The following is a 15002-nucleotide window of genomic DNA, read 5'->3' on the forward strand; positions in this document are numbered from 1 at the left end:
AAAGTTTGGAACTTTCTTTTTTTTTTGGTCAAAAAAAGTTTGGAACTTTCTCTTTCTATGACATTTGTTTTCTTAAAAAAAATAATAATAATAATAAATTTTAATTTGGAAAGCATACTTGGGAACATTTGATAATAATAACAATTTTTTAAGAAGAAAATAACAATAATAACATTAACATACAAACAAGATGAATTTATCCAAGTCTAAAATGTAAGGTGTGCATTCACTAATAAACAACCAAGCATCCATCTAAAATGGTTCAAAGATTAACAAAGAGCAAAAGCAAAATACAAAGAAGGGCATTTCTCTATCTCCATTCAACTTTTTTCTTTCTTTCTTTTTTTCTTTTTTTTTTTCTTTTTTTTTTTTTTGTTGAGAAACATCTTCATTCAACTTTAAAAGTAATTCAAAAAGCCAATAATGACTCGCATGACCTTTAAGGACAATGATGGTCATTTCTCCTTATAACCATAAATTCTCAATCCTTCAATTCCTACTTACATCAAGCTTTATTGAAAGTGTTCCAAATTTCAATATTAATATTTACAATTCCAAATTCATTATTGTGGTTGTGGGTATGTTTTAAGATTTGACTTGCTTAAAATGTTTTATAACTCTATTTATATTATTAACTAACCATGATTATGGACTACTTTACTTGAGGGTAACCATAATAACTCTTCTATCTACTAAGAAACCAATGCCCCCCCAAAAAAATGTTCTCACTCCACAAAACTTGAACTTTCAACTTTTACGGGTTTAGTAGAGGTAATTGACAACATTATTACACAGTAATATTGAATTATATCTACATAAGGGAAGATCAAATAAAAGAAAATTAGATAACCTTCAATTATGTCTACTAAAATTTTTTGCTCTGCTGAAAAATGCTTGCGTTTATTACTTGTTTTGAAAACAATGGATCCCACAGTTTCAAAAAAAAAAAAAACAATGAATCCCACAGATTTGACCAAACTCTTTTATCTCTTAAATTAAGGAGTTTATCTTTATCACAAAAAGAATTCTCACCCTTCAAATTTAAAACTTATCATTATCAAAAAAAAAAAATTTTAAAAAAAGTAATCTACAAATTCTACACGTTACTTTTTATAAATATTTTTTTTTTAATCTCAAAAATAATAATAATTTCTCACTCCACAAAACTTCAACTTTTACGGGTTAATAGATGTGATTGACAACAGTCTTGCACAGTGATATCGAATTATATCTACATGGGAAGATCAAATAAAAGAAAATTAGATAACCTTCAATTATGTTTACTAAAATTTTCTGCTTTGGTAAAACGTAATGCTTGCGTTTATAGTCTGTCTCAATTCAGATTGTTGTATTTCTTGTTTTGAAAACAGTGAACCTTACATATTTGTCTAAACTCTTTTATCTCTTAAATTAAGGAGCTTATTTTTATCACAAAAAAAATTCCCACACTTCAAATTTAAAACTTATCATTATAAAATAAAATAAAATAAAAAGAGTACATGATAAACTCTATTCCCTTATCATTATCCACAAAAAAAGAGTGACCTATAGATTCTACACATTAATTTTTGTAAATATATATATATAAATATATATATATATATTAAATCTCAAAAATAGAAATGGTTTCCCAAACAATTATTTTTTTGTTTTGAAGCCAAACATGTAAAATATAAAAATTATTATCTAAAATCTAGTTTCAAGTTCAATTTTTTTAAAATCGTTTTTATACTGTTTTGAAAATAAAAACAAAAATCCTCCTACCAATCAAGCCCTAACAAACCAAGTGTTTGAATAATCATTAGTAGAAAACAATTCAATAAAATGATCACACTTCTTAAGAGCAGCTGTATAGATTATGAGAAAAGCAGTATTAAACTAAGCTAAGATTGCTTTGCATTCAACGTGATTAATAGTGCTACTTTTCTTGATGTTAAAACATTTTACTACCAGTTCTATACAAATGTGATTATTAATAGATTTAATCCCAAGTTTGAAAAAGATGGGGGGAGGAGATAAGCCATACCCGTATGCCCCCAAAATTAAAAACAAAAATTTCTCACTCCACAAACTTTGACTTTCAACTTTTACGGGTTTAGTAGAGGTGATTGACAACAGTCTTACATAATGATATCGAATTATATCTACAAAGGGGAAGATCAAATAAAAGAAAATTAGATAACCTTCAACTTTGTTTACTAAAATTTTCTGCTTTGCTAAAACGTAATGCTTGCATTTATAGTCCAACTCAATTTAGATGGTTGTATTACTTGTTTTGAAAACAGTGGGCCTCATATATTTGTTCAAACTCTTTTATCTCTTAAATTAAGGAGCTTATCTTTATTACAAAAAGAATTTCCACCCTTCAAATTTTAAACTTATCATTATTAAAATAAAATAAAATAAAATAAAAGTACATGATGAACTCTATTCCCTTATCATTATCCACCAAAAAAAAAAAAAAAGTAATCTATAGATTCTATATGTTACTTTTTGTAAATATTTTTTTTAAAATCTAAAAAATAGAAATGGTCTCCCAAACAATTAGGTTATGTTTAGTAATAGTTTTTGTTTTCTATTTTCAAAAACTTGTTTTTGGAAATACAAAGAAAAAAAAATTTCTTGTATTTTTAAAATAAAAAACATGTTTGGTTAGTTGAAATTAAAAAGATAGTTTTTTTGAAGAAAAAAATAGAAAATACTAAAATATGTTGTTACTAAGATTTAAACTCTAATGCTAACTCATTAAATGAGATAGATTCATTAAATTAAATATGTGTTTCCATTGACTTTTAAAAATAAGAAACTGAAAACTATCTTTTTCATGTTTTCAATTTCCTTCACAAATTGAGTTTTGATAATAATTTTTGTTTTCTATCTATTTTAGGTTGTCAAACAAGTTTTTTAGTTTCAAAAATAGAAAATTATTTTTGGAAACAAAAAATAAGAGGAAAAAACAGTTACCAAACATACCCTTATTTTTTTGTTTTCAATATTTTGAAAATTAGTTGGAGCCAAACACGTAAAATATAAAAATTATTATCTGAAAACTAGTTTCAAATTCAATTTTTAAAAAATTGTTTTTATACTGTTTTGAAAATAAAAACAAAAATCCTCCTACCAATTAGGCCTAACAAACCAAGTCTTTGAATAATCATTAGTAGAAACTAATTCAATAAAATGATCACACTTCTCGAGAGCAGCTTTATAGATTATGAGCAAAGTAGTATTTAACTAAGCTGAGATTGTTTTGCATTCAACGTGATTAATAGTGCTACTTTTCTTGATGTTAAAACGTTTTACTACTAGTTCTATACAAATATGATTATTACTAGGGGTGTGCATGGTTCGGTCAGCTTGATTTTATCCCATATTTATCACCTAACTGATAGGGATCGGTTTTCTCATAATTGGAACTGATGCACACCGCCTAGGGTTGGTTTTCTGACTTACAGAGGTGCAGTTTTTAGTGGTTGGTTTAATCAGTTTATTATTTTTCAACTCAATAGAGAGGCAGAAAAAGAAAAAAGAATGTAATGCAAGTGAAATTTATGTTGATTTGAATGTAAAAAAGCAAACAAAGAAATTTTTTGACAAAGAAATGCTTTACAATGAATTTATCCTACAACAAATAAACAAAAGCCAGTGTCTAATAAGTAGTACGGCAGTACCACAGTAGTTGTTGTACTCTACAGCCTCTACTAACTTAGTAGCTCAAAATCCCCAAGTCAAAAAACATAAAAATAAAAATACAAAAAATCTAAAAATATACTAAGCAATATTTGGAATCATTAGTTATTGATTGGTAATTACCTTTTTCCCATAAATGATTGAAGAGTCCGGATTAATGATTGAAGAGTGAGAACTCTCTTAGTCTCCCTCAAAATCTCTTTGTTGGAAAAAAAAAAAAAAAAGTTTCAGTACTTGTCGACTATGAGATTTTGAGGGGAAAGAAAATAAGTTTCAGTACTTGTGGACTATGAAACAAACATTGAAACTTACCAACGGTGTTGCGACAGACTAGCAGAGGAGTGACTCACTTGGCGTGAGCTGCAGCTTCAGGTGTGAGAGAGTTCTGAATTTAGAGTTTGGAGAAAAAGAATTTATATGGTTACTCAATTTTGTAACCCAAGCCTTCCACGACATCATTTTACACCTTTTTTTTTTTTTTTTTTTTAAGCCCAGTGATCGAAACGGGCTGTTTCACTTAGTTTTAGGGGTAAAAATGTAAATTAAGTATATTAAAATATTATCACTTAGTTTTAGGGGTAAAAATGTAAATTAGGTATATTAAAATATTATTACTGGAAATCAATTCCAATTGCATCACCACACTGACGTCCGAAAGACCCATGACCTCCGATCACTGGCCTTGGCTCCAACAGTTCGACCCCAAGTGCGGAGTGGTTTCTCGGCTCCAGTCGGTTGCGGCGGTGTACATTGCTCACCCCCTAATTAGTAATTATTACTAAATCCTGAGTTTGGAAAAGACGCCAACCCCGCCACGGGGGAGAGGGGGGGGGGGTGTGGAATTACTTTTAAGAACCAGAGAATGCGAGAAACCGTGGGATTTTGAATGAAGTAACACATCAGACTTTGGGAATATTCTTCTTAACAGACTCAATAGCAAAGGTTGATGTCTTTCTGATTTTCTATTTTCCCCAGTGCAATTAAGGGGTTCCTAAATTGTGAATACTGTATGTTTTCAGCCAATAAAAATAAAAAATAAAATAAAATAAACTATAAATCAGACTAAAAATGAGCCAAGCTAATTAGATGTAGCACAAAAGGAAAATGAAAATCCATAAAGAATGTCACTCCAGTCTAATGTACTATAAGGGAAAAACTTCATAAACAAACAAGGCCAAGAACTGTTATGGTCAATCTCAAATGTCATTTCCTCATGCAGGTAAGAATTAAACGCAGCACATTTCATTTAGGGCCAATAATACCAAACGGAATAGTAGATGATCATGGGTCCAACCCTGGCTCCAAACAAGAAATCAAGTTGCTCTTAAGAAAATGGAAATGCTCTCTATGTTAGAATGAGAAAATTAAACATGTAAGTGAAGATTAAAAAACTTAAATATTACATATTATTAAAAACATGTACAGATTATCAATGTAAAATTTGAAGCCACCCTCCCGTCACTTCTCAGCCTGTTTGTGCACAAGAATATCGTTCACAAGGATAAAGCTTTGAGACTGCACATGAATCAGATATTCCAGCTAATAGGTCCACCAAAACTTTCTCAGAAGAAGTAGCTACCTATTTCCTGCAAAACCAGCAATATTAGAGATTGATTGATTCCAAAAGATTTATTTATGTTTTTATTTTTTAAACATGATACTCATATATGAAGTCAGTGAAGTAGCAAAATAGACTCTGAAAATAGCCGCACCTTGCAAGAAATTAGAAATGATCCCTATATCAGTGACTAATTTTCTTTAATGGCCTCGCTTAGATGATAGTCAGATTTCAAATCCTATAAAGATAAGAGCCATTAGGGACAATCAGTTGCACACCTTGATTTCATCTCTAATGAGTATGGATGCAAATTTGTTTCCCCACAAAGACAAAACTTTCTAAAAATAAATTAAAAAAACCCTCTCACAATGTCACCCCCCTAAACCCACCCCCCCACCCCCCCCCCCCCCAAAAAAAAAAAAAAAGAAGAAGAAGAAGAAGAAGAAAACATCTTGGTTGAGCCAAAGTGATTTTCAATCAACTTCCATGATTGTGAACATTATGGCATTATGCCACTGGATTTTTTTCCCAGACGTAAAAAGAATCAACGATAGGTACTCACACTTGCATGATGTATATTGCTAAAGAGAGACTAAATTCCATCTACAGCTTTGATGCCAGCCAGCTTGTCCCATTCCTCTGGAGAGGCAACATCGTGCATTATCTTTTCTTGACCACGCCAAAGAATCTGGATTCCAGCATTCCCACATTAGTTCAGTAGCCCCAAATGAAATAACATATAAAGACAACTTACAGAAACATTACATGTACCAACTTACTCTGTCTATGACCCCGAAATCCTTAGCTTTTGTACAATCCATATAAAATGGTCTCCTCATCTTATTAGCTATGGTCTCCTCTGACTAAGAAAATGTGAAATTATTTGTGAGTCATTATTATTTTTTTTTTTCTCATATTGTAGTTAACAAAGCATCTAATGTGTCATACTTACATTTCCAGTGTGCTTAGACAGAAGTTTTACAAGTGTGTCCCTGTTTGTAATTACCTGCAAAAGCAATTATGCACTATGATAATTCCTGCAAAACTATAATGTTATTCAAAAGGTTGTGAATTGAAAAGTAGCTCACACACATAATTAGTTCTTATTAATGAAGTCCAGTCCATGAGAGGATAAGTTTGAAGGTTTCCTTCTGGTTTTGGAATTCAACTTTATTTCCAAGAATAACAAGGAGGTGATTTAATCATATTATGAGTTAGTCCTGCATTGATAAGAACACTAACCCTATTAGACATATTAGTCCCCCATATGGAAAAGAAAAATGTAAGGAGGTGTGGCAGTCCCTATAAATAGAGTGGTGGTGTAGCTTTGTTTAATGTGTGAGAGTTTGAAGACAAAGCTTTGTCAAGTGTGAGAGTTAGGAGACCAAGCTTTGTCTAGTGAGTGAGTTTAAGACTAAGCTTTGTCTAGTGTGTTAGCGAGTGCAAGGGCGCCTTTGGGTGTATCAGGGTTTTGAGTTAGTTTTTGTGAGGGTTAGTGAGTGTGATCGTAATCATTTTTTTTATTGATAGTGGACTTTAGTTGATGTTTCCCATGGATGTAGCCTTGGAGTTAGCAAAACTATGTTAAATTTTGTGTGTGATGTTTACTATTTTATTCATTTATTGTTTTGTGTGTATATTACAACACTTATCATTGCCAAACAAATGTAGTTGTAAAACAGTAGCTAATAGTAAGAGAAGAAAACAGACTCAACTCCTACCTGCAATCACATTATCATAGTTTTAATAAAACCTTCCTCTTTTGACTCCTCAAACCTAGGTACAGAGGAGCCATCCAACGACACAATACATTTTTCAGCTACTGGAAAGAGGAACAAACTGACAATTTCATCATGGAAACTGTATTTCCCAATCACATTGAGGTGATAGAAAGCACTGTAAAGGGTTCAGCTTACCTCTTTTGCACGGATTAGAACATCACTAGCAGGCATCAACCCAGATGATGGGATACGAGGTTGTTGGATCATGGCTGAGAAAGAATTCAAGTGAACACTTGATATGACATTGGACAAGAAAGGATAGAAGTGTAAAAAGACAAGAATGCAAACTAAAAAATCCAACTACATCATACCCTTGGCATGCGGCATCATAAACCGTTTACCCTTAGTTCCAGCCGCAAGTAGTAGACAAGCCTGACCTATAGCAGCCCCAACAGCAACGGTATGTATCTGTGTAAACAACAACAGTTATATAACAAGAAAGAACCTAAGAGCAGGGAAAGTATTGAAATCAAATCTCATAGTCCAATAAATAAGAGATGGATTTGGTTTCGATGGACTATTCAATAATATAACCATTTGGGACATCCAGCAAATACTTCTTATCCATCAGCTTTGTGTTGAAATAAAGTTTCTTGACGTGCTGCAAGGGAAGGGGGCACCCTAGGCTGACAGAAATGGATGTGAGGAGATGAACATATTTAGACTATTTATCATATTAACAATCCCAATCAAAATCACCATCTCATCCAACCACAGCTGTAAACAGTCCATTTGTGCCATATCATTACCACCTACATTGATCACCAGCCATCAATACAGCAACAAACCAACTTTTCAGCCAAATTGCCACCATTTCCACAGCCACACCTTCACTGCAATTGCCACTCTACAAATTGCTAAGCAACTCCACCACCACTGTTAAACCACACTACTACAGCCACCACCAACATAATGCATTAATTAGTAGGAAGAGGACAATTTTGATAAGTTCACCTCATTTTTTAATTGCATCATTGCATCGTAGATTGCAAAACCCTCTGTCTCCATCCCAACCTGAATGAAAAGCAATTTAACTCCACAAAATTAAAGCATTGAAAATTTAAAAATATAATAATAATAATAATTGCAATGACAATGGTATGGAGAGAGAGGAATTAGATTCAATAGCGAATAATTTTGAAAATTATACTTGAAGCAGCCAAAAAAACAAAAAAAAATCAATGTGATATTTAATTGGAATTCTGTTTTTAAATTGTTTCTGAATTGTGACAAATAATTTCTGGTCAAATATCACATCACCTACAATATAAACTTTAGTTGGATATATCAATTATAAATTTATGGGCAAATTACACTTTTCCACCCTAATCTTTCACCTTGATTGCACTTAACCCCCTGAACTATTAGAACGCACAATTGGCCCCTCAAAGTTATAACTCTGTTTCAATTCAAAGTTATAATTTTGAATTGAAAGATCAATTTACCCTCTTTCCATCTGTTGGTTTTTGAGATTGAAGAGAGGCAAATTCATCTTTCAAAGTTACATTCCATTGGAATTAAGTTAATGCCAAAATAGATGACAGGGGATTAAATGTGATGACTTTAAATTTTTTTTTGGGGGGGGGGGGGGGGGGGGTCAATCCTAGGTTTCAATAATTCATGAGATTAAAGTGTAATTGGGGTGAAAGTTTAGGGTGGAAGAGTGTAATTTGCCCTAAATTTAATTTGTAATCAAATAATAAAGAAGAATGAATTGATTTGTCCAAACTCACCAATTCAAACCTCAACTTACAGCAGTAACAAATTGGGTCACCTAAAAGTGACAAACCCATATTGCAAGCAAGACTACTTCAAACTGACTGGGTTTAATCCATATTAGATTAGATCAATCAAAAATGGCTTACCCACAAACCTATCAAATATTACACACAATACCTAGCCTACTGCATATAGATCACATTTTATAGTGTCCTACAATGAAATCAATGTGAAGCTTACTGTTTCACCATCATCACGAGTTGTTCCGGTAGAATTTAAATAAATATATACTGGTTCTTTGGGATCCAACCACTGCAGGTACATCAATTCTGCTACAATGAGCTCCGTCACAGCTGGCACCAACTGAGAGATACAAATAGGTAGATTGTCACACAGATTGCACATCAAATTGTAAGATAAAATTATTGTGAATCATCACCAGCAAATAAAGGAATCAAAATGCAAGAAAATTGACACTGTGATTGTTCAAGAGACTTCAGAACCCAATTATCACTTCAAAATACTATCATTGCTTTTATTTATTTATTATTATTATAGCAATTGTCTATCAAATGCAATGATTCTGCAGTGATTATTATATCGAGTTAAAAGGGAACATAATTCACTGAGCAGACACCATCTGTGAAGTGAACAAATGAGTATGGATGATAATTGCAAAGAAATATCTCTGCGTTGAATTTAAAATGCATAGGGAAAGCATGGAACATGCAATCTTTTCTATCTGCATCAAGCAGTCATAAGTATCTAACTACAGAATGGCCTAGAGTGGAAGAATTACAATAACAAGCAAGGGCCATGAATCCAATAATAATAGTAATAATACTACAAAGATAATCCTAAAGAAATCTTAGCTGACACTGATGGAATTGTTTGACAACCAATATGTATGAAACCAGCACTCCTAAATAACCACTTCATCCCAATACTAATGCCTTACATTTTTCGCAAGCTGAAATTATTTGAAAGCTTGGACACTAAAAGGTTATGATAGCTCTTCAGTTTCTTATTATGCAAGAAAAGGTGAGTCCTTGTATCACCCTTGCTAAGTTACAAGAGTTATAAGCTTAGTACCTTCCCCTAAAATTATGATTTCTTCCATGTCAACACCTAGTAATCTGATGGAATTGCGATGGCGCAACCATAGCATGGTACAAGAAATAATATCTTCATTGGAAGCCTAGGGCGAAGGCAAAGCCAAAAAATAGTGTATATGGTAGTTAATTAGGTTTTTTATATTCTATTTGGTTATTCTAGAGTCAAGGGTATTTTAGTAATTTTATAATTGTTAGGTATAGGCCATAGTTATGAGCCATGAGTTTTATTTTATTAATAAGTCTTATTTTGTTTATGGGTCTTTATGTATGGGCTTTGGTTTAAGTCAATTAGGTTTTGGTTTACTAGTCAAACTAGGAGTCATAGTACTAGTAGAAGTATTATTACTACTAGTACAAGAAATAGTCATTATATACATGGTCATTCAAACAAGCTGGAATATGGTTCTAGCTTGTTTGATGTGGTTGATTTGGCGGAAGCGTAATAATCGTACTTTTGAAGATATTGTGAGATCAATAGATCTTTTGAAACCTATACTAGTTGGTACCTTATTTAAATGGGGTAAAATTTGGGGTTTTACACAATGTATTTCCATTTCTTCTTTCTTCTTTCTATTCGTATCTCTTCTAAGGTACTTGTATTCATTTTAAGTTCTGAGTGTTCACCATCGTGAACATGATGTCCTTTTTATGAAATAAATCTTTGATCACCTATCAAAATATATATATATATATATATTTTGCTCAATGTATTCAAGGGAGGTAGAGAGTTGATTAATAAAATTATTGAGTGTTTTAGAAATAGGCACATTGGCCTCCTCTCTTCTCTTTCTTTTCTTCATTTTCTCTTTCCAAAGTTACTGTTCACGGGTAGAGTTCATACAGCCCCTGAACAGCCTAATTTCTCTCTAATTTTTCTTCTTTCCTAACCCTAAGCCCACCACAAACACACATAGACAAACTCCTTCAAATTATCCTACATCAAATTGTATATCTTTTCAGAACATTAAAATAAATTCCCCTTTTTAAGTATCTCATCCCAAAGGACTACACATTATAAGAAAGATGAACACATGTTGCCCACTCTACCCACCCACGAGAGGCTCACTTTAGGCTATTTTCACTGCAATAACAAATTTATTAAGAATAAAAATAAATATAAATATAAATATAAAAACCCATCCCAACCCCCCACAAAAGAATTGAACAGATTTTACAAGAAGGAAAATTTGAAATGCTAGATTGAAGAACTTACAGGCATGCCAATGTAAACAATCCTCCCATTAAGAAGCAATGAAGGCAAGTCCGGTGGAGGCCTTCTTGGCCTTTGCTCATAGGAAACCGACCTTTCCACCTAATTCAAGCACGAGGATATTATCATTTCACCAAACAAGTAAAAGTTTAAAAGAAAAACCAAAGGAATCAATTGATAAAAATTTAGTATACGCAAAAACTTTAAACTCGGCTCATTCAGCACAAAATGAAAATTAAATCAAAGAAATGTCTCCATACTTATAAATGAGGTATCATACAGGCTGATAATTTAGAATTAATTCTCATAATTTTCAACACAATTTTCCTACAAATGTTTTTTTTTTTCCCACAACTTTTCTAGGAAAGGTTTTCTCAGAAAGAAAAAAATAACAATAACCTCACACACACTCAAAATCAATTTTTGAGTAGAGCTTTTCTATCAAAACCTAATCACACTTGAAACGAACCAGAAAACTCATCTACAAACCTTTTTCTACCCAAAAAACATTACTCAAACCTATCTAATCAAATATCTACCAATTAAAGCAAACCAGAATATTTATCCATAACTATTTTCCCACCAAAACTTGACCCATCAAACTCAATAAAAGTTTACCCAACATGCCAATCATTTCAAAGGAAAAGTAAGCAATTTAACCCAACACACACACTCAGATGCACAGTTACACAAACACGTACATACTCTATATATGATTCAATCATCTCAAAGAAACACAAAAACCTAAAGCAAAACACACACACACACACACACGCACGCACGCCTACTTCCATACACAAGTAAACAAATTTATTCACACTTTAAATCATCTCAAAGCAAACAAAAACCAAAACACACACACACCCACTTACATACAACAACACCAATCAAGCCTTAGTCCCAAAAATTTTGGGTTGGCTACTCAATCACATGTAATTTATTCCACAATTCTATTCTATCCAAAGTCAATCAACATGTCTTTTAAAAAAGAAATCTACTAATATTACTTTACACCCTCCTCAACCTTTTTTTCAGATCCTTCGACTTGAATCAACTCAGTCTTCCTCACTAGTGCACATCCACTTACATACACAAAATACACAAACATATTCAAATACAACATATGTAATTTCAATCGTTTCAAGGCAAATACAATCAACCTAGACCAGAAAACACACACCCATATACATATAAAGTTCAATCATTTCATATCATACCAAAGCAACCAAAACCAAAACAAACAGAAACCCATCACCACTTACACACACAAAATACACAAACAAATTCACTTACAACATATACAATTTCAATCATTTCAAGGCAAATACAATCAACCTGAGACCAAAACACACACACACCCACATACATATGTAGCTCAATCATTTCATATCATGCCAAAGCAACCTAAACAAAAACAAACAGAAACCCATGTGCATAAACAAACATACCACCATATACAAACACTAATACAAATTAATGAGAGAGAGAGAAAGAGAGAGAGCTGACTTGGGCAGGTGTAGCCATGAGCTTAGGAGAGTCAAACAAATCCAAGTAAGGAGGAGTATCAGACTTGACAGGCTTGTGAAGAAACGTTTCTGGGGAGTTGGAAGCAGCAGAAGCGAGTTGGGAAAGAAACGGGTCCTTAGGGTTGAATGGGGGAATGGGGATTTTGGATTTGTTTTGGGCATTAATGGCACAAAGGGTAGTCCTCAAATTTCTGAAACTACCCTTTGTGCTTCTTCTTCTTAGGGACTGTGATAAGGAAGTTGAAGCTGAGGGAAGTGAAGAGGCCATCGGAAAGTGCAGAGGGGTGGTGGCCATGGTGTGGTTTTTTTTTTTTGGGTTTGTGTTTCTGTTTTTTGTGTGGTGAAAATCAGAGAAATTATATGGGGTTCTTTTTTTTTTTTTTTTCTGTTTTGAGAAGCAGAAAGAAATGGAGTGGTGAGGAAGATTGTGGATGGTGGGTCGGATTGTGGATGGTCCGAATGGGTCAATTTAAACACACCATATACATGGACGGTTGTTTAAATTTATTTTATTATTATTTTTTTTTAGGGTGGGGGGGGTGGGGGGATAAGTATTTTTATGAGTATATGGTTTGATTATATTTTAGTTTTAAAAAGTGCTTAATTTTTTTTTTTTTAAAGAACCATAAATAATAAATATATCAAGTTAGTCAATTGATTTTAGTATAAAGTTTGGTTGTAGTATATAGAGGTGTACAGTGAACATGTCAAAACCGACTCGACCTAATCCGACCCAACCCAACCCATTAGGTTCGGTTGGTTTTTAAGAATAGGTGGGTTGCGTTGTATCATGATTTTTTTTTTTTTTTTTTTTTTTTTACAATAGGTTGGATTAGTTTCGAGTCATGAGATTTACAAATCTATCTAACCCAACCCGACCCACCTATATTTAATATATTTTTAAATTTTAAAAAATATATTATATAATTTTGTTATTTACTTTTTTGCCCCTCTTCTTAAATAAAACCCAAACCCTAAATTCTTCTCATATAGTTTGTGTTTGCTTGATGTTATGATCATGATTATTTGGTTATAAATTTGCTCTTATTTGTGATAGTGTTGTTTTAATGCTCAATTTAATAATAATAATAACAATAATAATAATAATTGTAGGGACTAGGGCCCAAAATGGTGTATTGGGCCTTGGGCCTTGTCTGAGGACGTTGACAAGTCCGAGGAAGAGCAAATAGTTATTAAAGGATTCCCAGTTAAAGTCTCATAAGCGGGGGATGAATGGAGGGTGATCCAAGGAGGAATACTTCCTCGAATATAACGAATGTAGTCCAAGTGTGTACTCTAGCAATTAAAGTAACCCTCCAAAAGGCTCTAGCAATAGAAATGTGCCCCATGAACATACGAGAAGGAAGGAAACTCAAAATATCTAAGGAAAAACTGCTACCATCGCATTAAATGCATTGCAGCTACTTTTCTGGCCGCATTTATGTAGAGAAGACCTCTAAACAGTGCTGTCTTGGTTACCACAACTCACAGAAAGCTAAAAGGGGTGTCTGATGGGACGGACACTCAAGTAGGGACTCAAATGATCAACAAGTGTAGGATCAAGATGATCCAAAATGAGCTATATAATGTGAGAGACCTTTCATGAGAAGGGGATCGGAAAATAGAGAGAGAGAAAATATTATAGCAATCTAAATCACTCTAATACCCAAGAGTGATCATTATATACAGGTTTAACCTCCTCAGACTGAAAGTCTATTGATATCAGCATCCTTTATTTGTGTTTGATCGTTATGTAATTCAATACTAGCTATTGCCCAACTCATTAGTACCCAGTTCTTTGACTTATTCTTTACAAATTCATTGTATTGGGCTTATTGGGCCAAGACTCCATACATTTTGGGCTTAGGCCGCAAATTGTGACCCTACAATTGGCGCCGTCTATGGGGAGAACTGGTGTATCAGTGAATGCAACGGTTAAACATGGTGGGATTAGGTCCACACCAAACGGAGCCTGCAGGTTCTTAACGACAGGACAATTTCCTTAACCTTGAACGAGAAAGGGATCGAAAGAGACATCAAGAGGGTAATATGCGTACTACCCATACAAGCAGAAGCCATTCTAGGGTGGGAAGTCATGTGTCCCAAAGGAAAGACAATAACAAAGCCCTACAGCGAGAGATTGATGACTTAAAAAAGAAACTACGTCATGCGCAACGGAAGCGGTCCCCTTCCAGTTCGAATACGTCCTCTAATGATGGAGGGGACGACAATTATAGGCAAAGGTCAAGAACCCCACCAAGTGAGACTTTTTCTTATGAGGAAGAGCACCACCATAAACGCAGACACCAGAGTCCGTCTCGTAAAGGCCTAATAAACGATGCCATAAGCAAGGCATTGAATTGGATCTCTAAGTCACCCTTCACATGCAAGATAGAAGGGGCT

At 33.3% G+C, this 15002-nt stretch overlaps 1 protein-coding gene across 2 annotated transcripts; it reads right to left on the reverse strand.

The window, feature by feature from the left end:
• Positions 1 to 4910: 4910 nt before the first annotated feature.
• Positions 4911 to 12991, reverse strand: LOC126716956 (ATP-dependent Clp protease proteolytic subunit-related protein 3, chloroplastic). Of its 2 annotated transcripts, XR_007652346.1 has the most exons (11): positions 12580 to 12991; positions 11077 to 11175; positions 8989 to 9111; positions 7984 to 8043; positions 7341 to 7437; positions 7165 to 7238; positions 6201 to 6254; positions 6028 to 6111; positions 5811 to 5936; positions 5403 to 5486; positions 4911 to 5276 (listed from the first exon to the last, which is right to left on the reverse strand). XR_007652346.1 is itself a non-coding variant. In XM_050418024.1 (10 exons), exons 1-9 carry the CDS (start codon positions 12892 to 12894, stop codon positions 5841 to 5843), a joined length of 1002 nt encoding a protein of 333 aa, XP_050273981.1. In that variant the 5' UTR covers positions 12895 to 12991; the 3' UTR covers positions 4911 to 5276; positions 5811 to 5840. The 2 variants fall into 2 exon arrangements, 1 of the variants encoding a protein (XP_050273981.1); XM_050418024.1 differs by lacking the exon at positions 5403 to 5486.
• Between the last annotated feature and the right edge of the window lie 2011 nt (positions 12992 to 15002).

This window comes from Quercus robur, chromosome 3 (assembly GCF_932294415.1).
Source record: "Quercus robur chromosome 3, dhQueRobu3.1, whole genome shotgun sequence".
NCBI classification, from domain to species: domain Eukaryota; kingdom Viridiplantae; phylum Streptophyta; class Magnoliopsida; order Fagales; family Fagaceae; genus Quercus; species Quercus robur.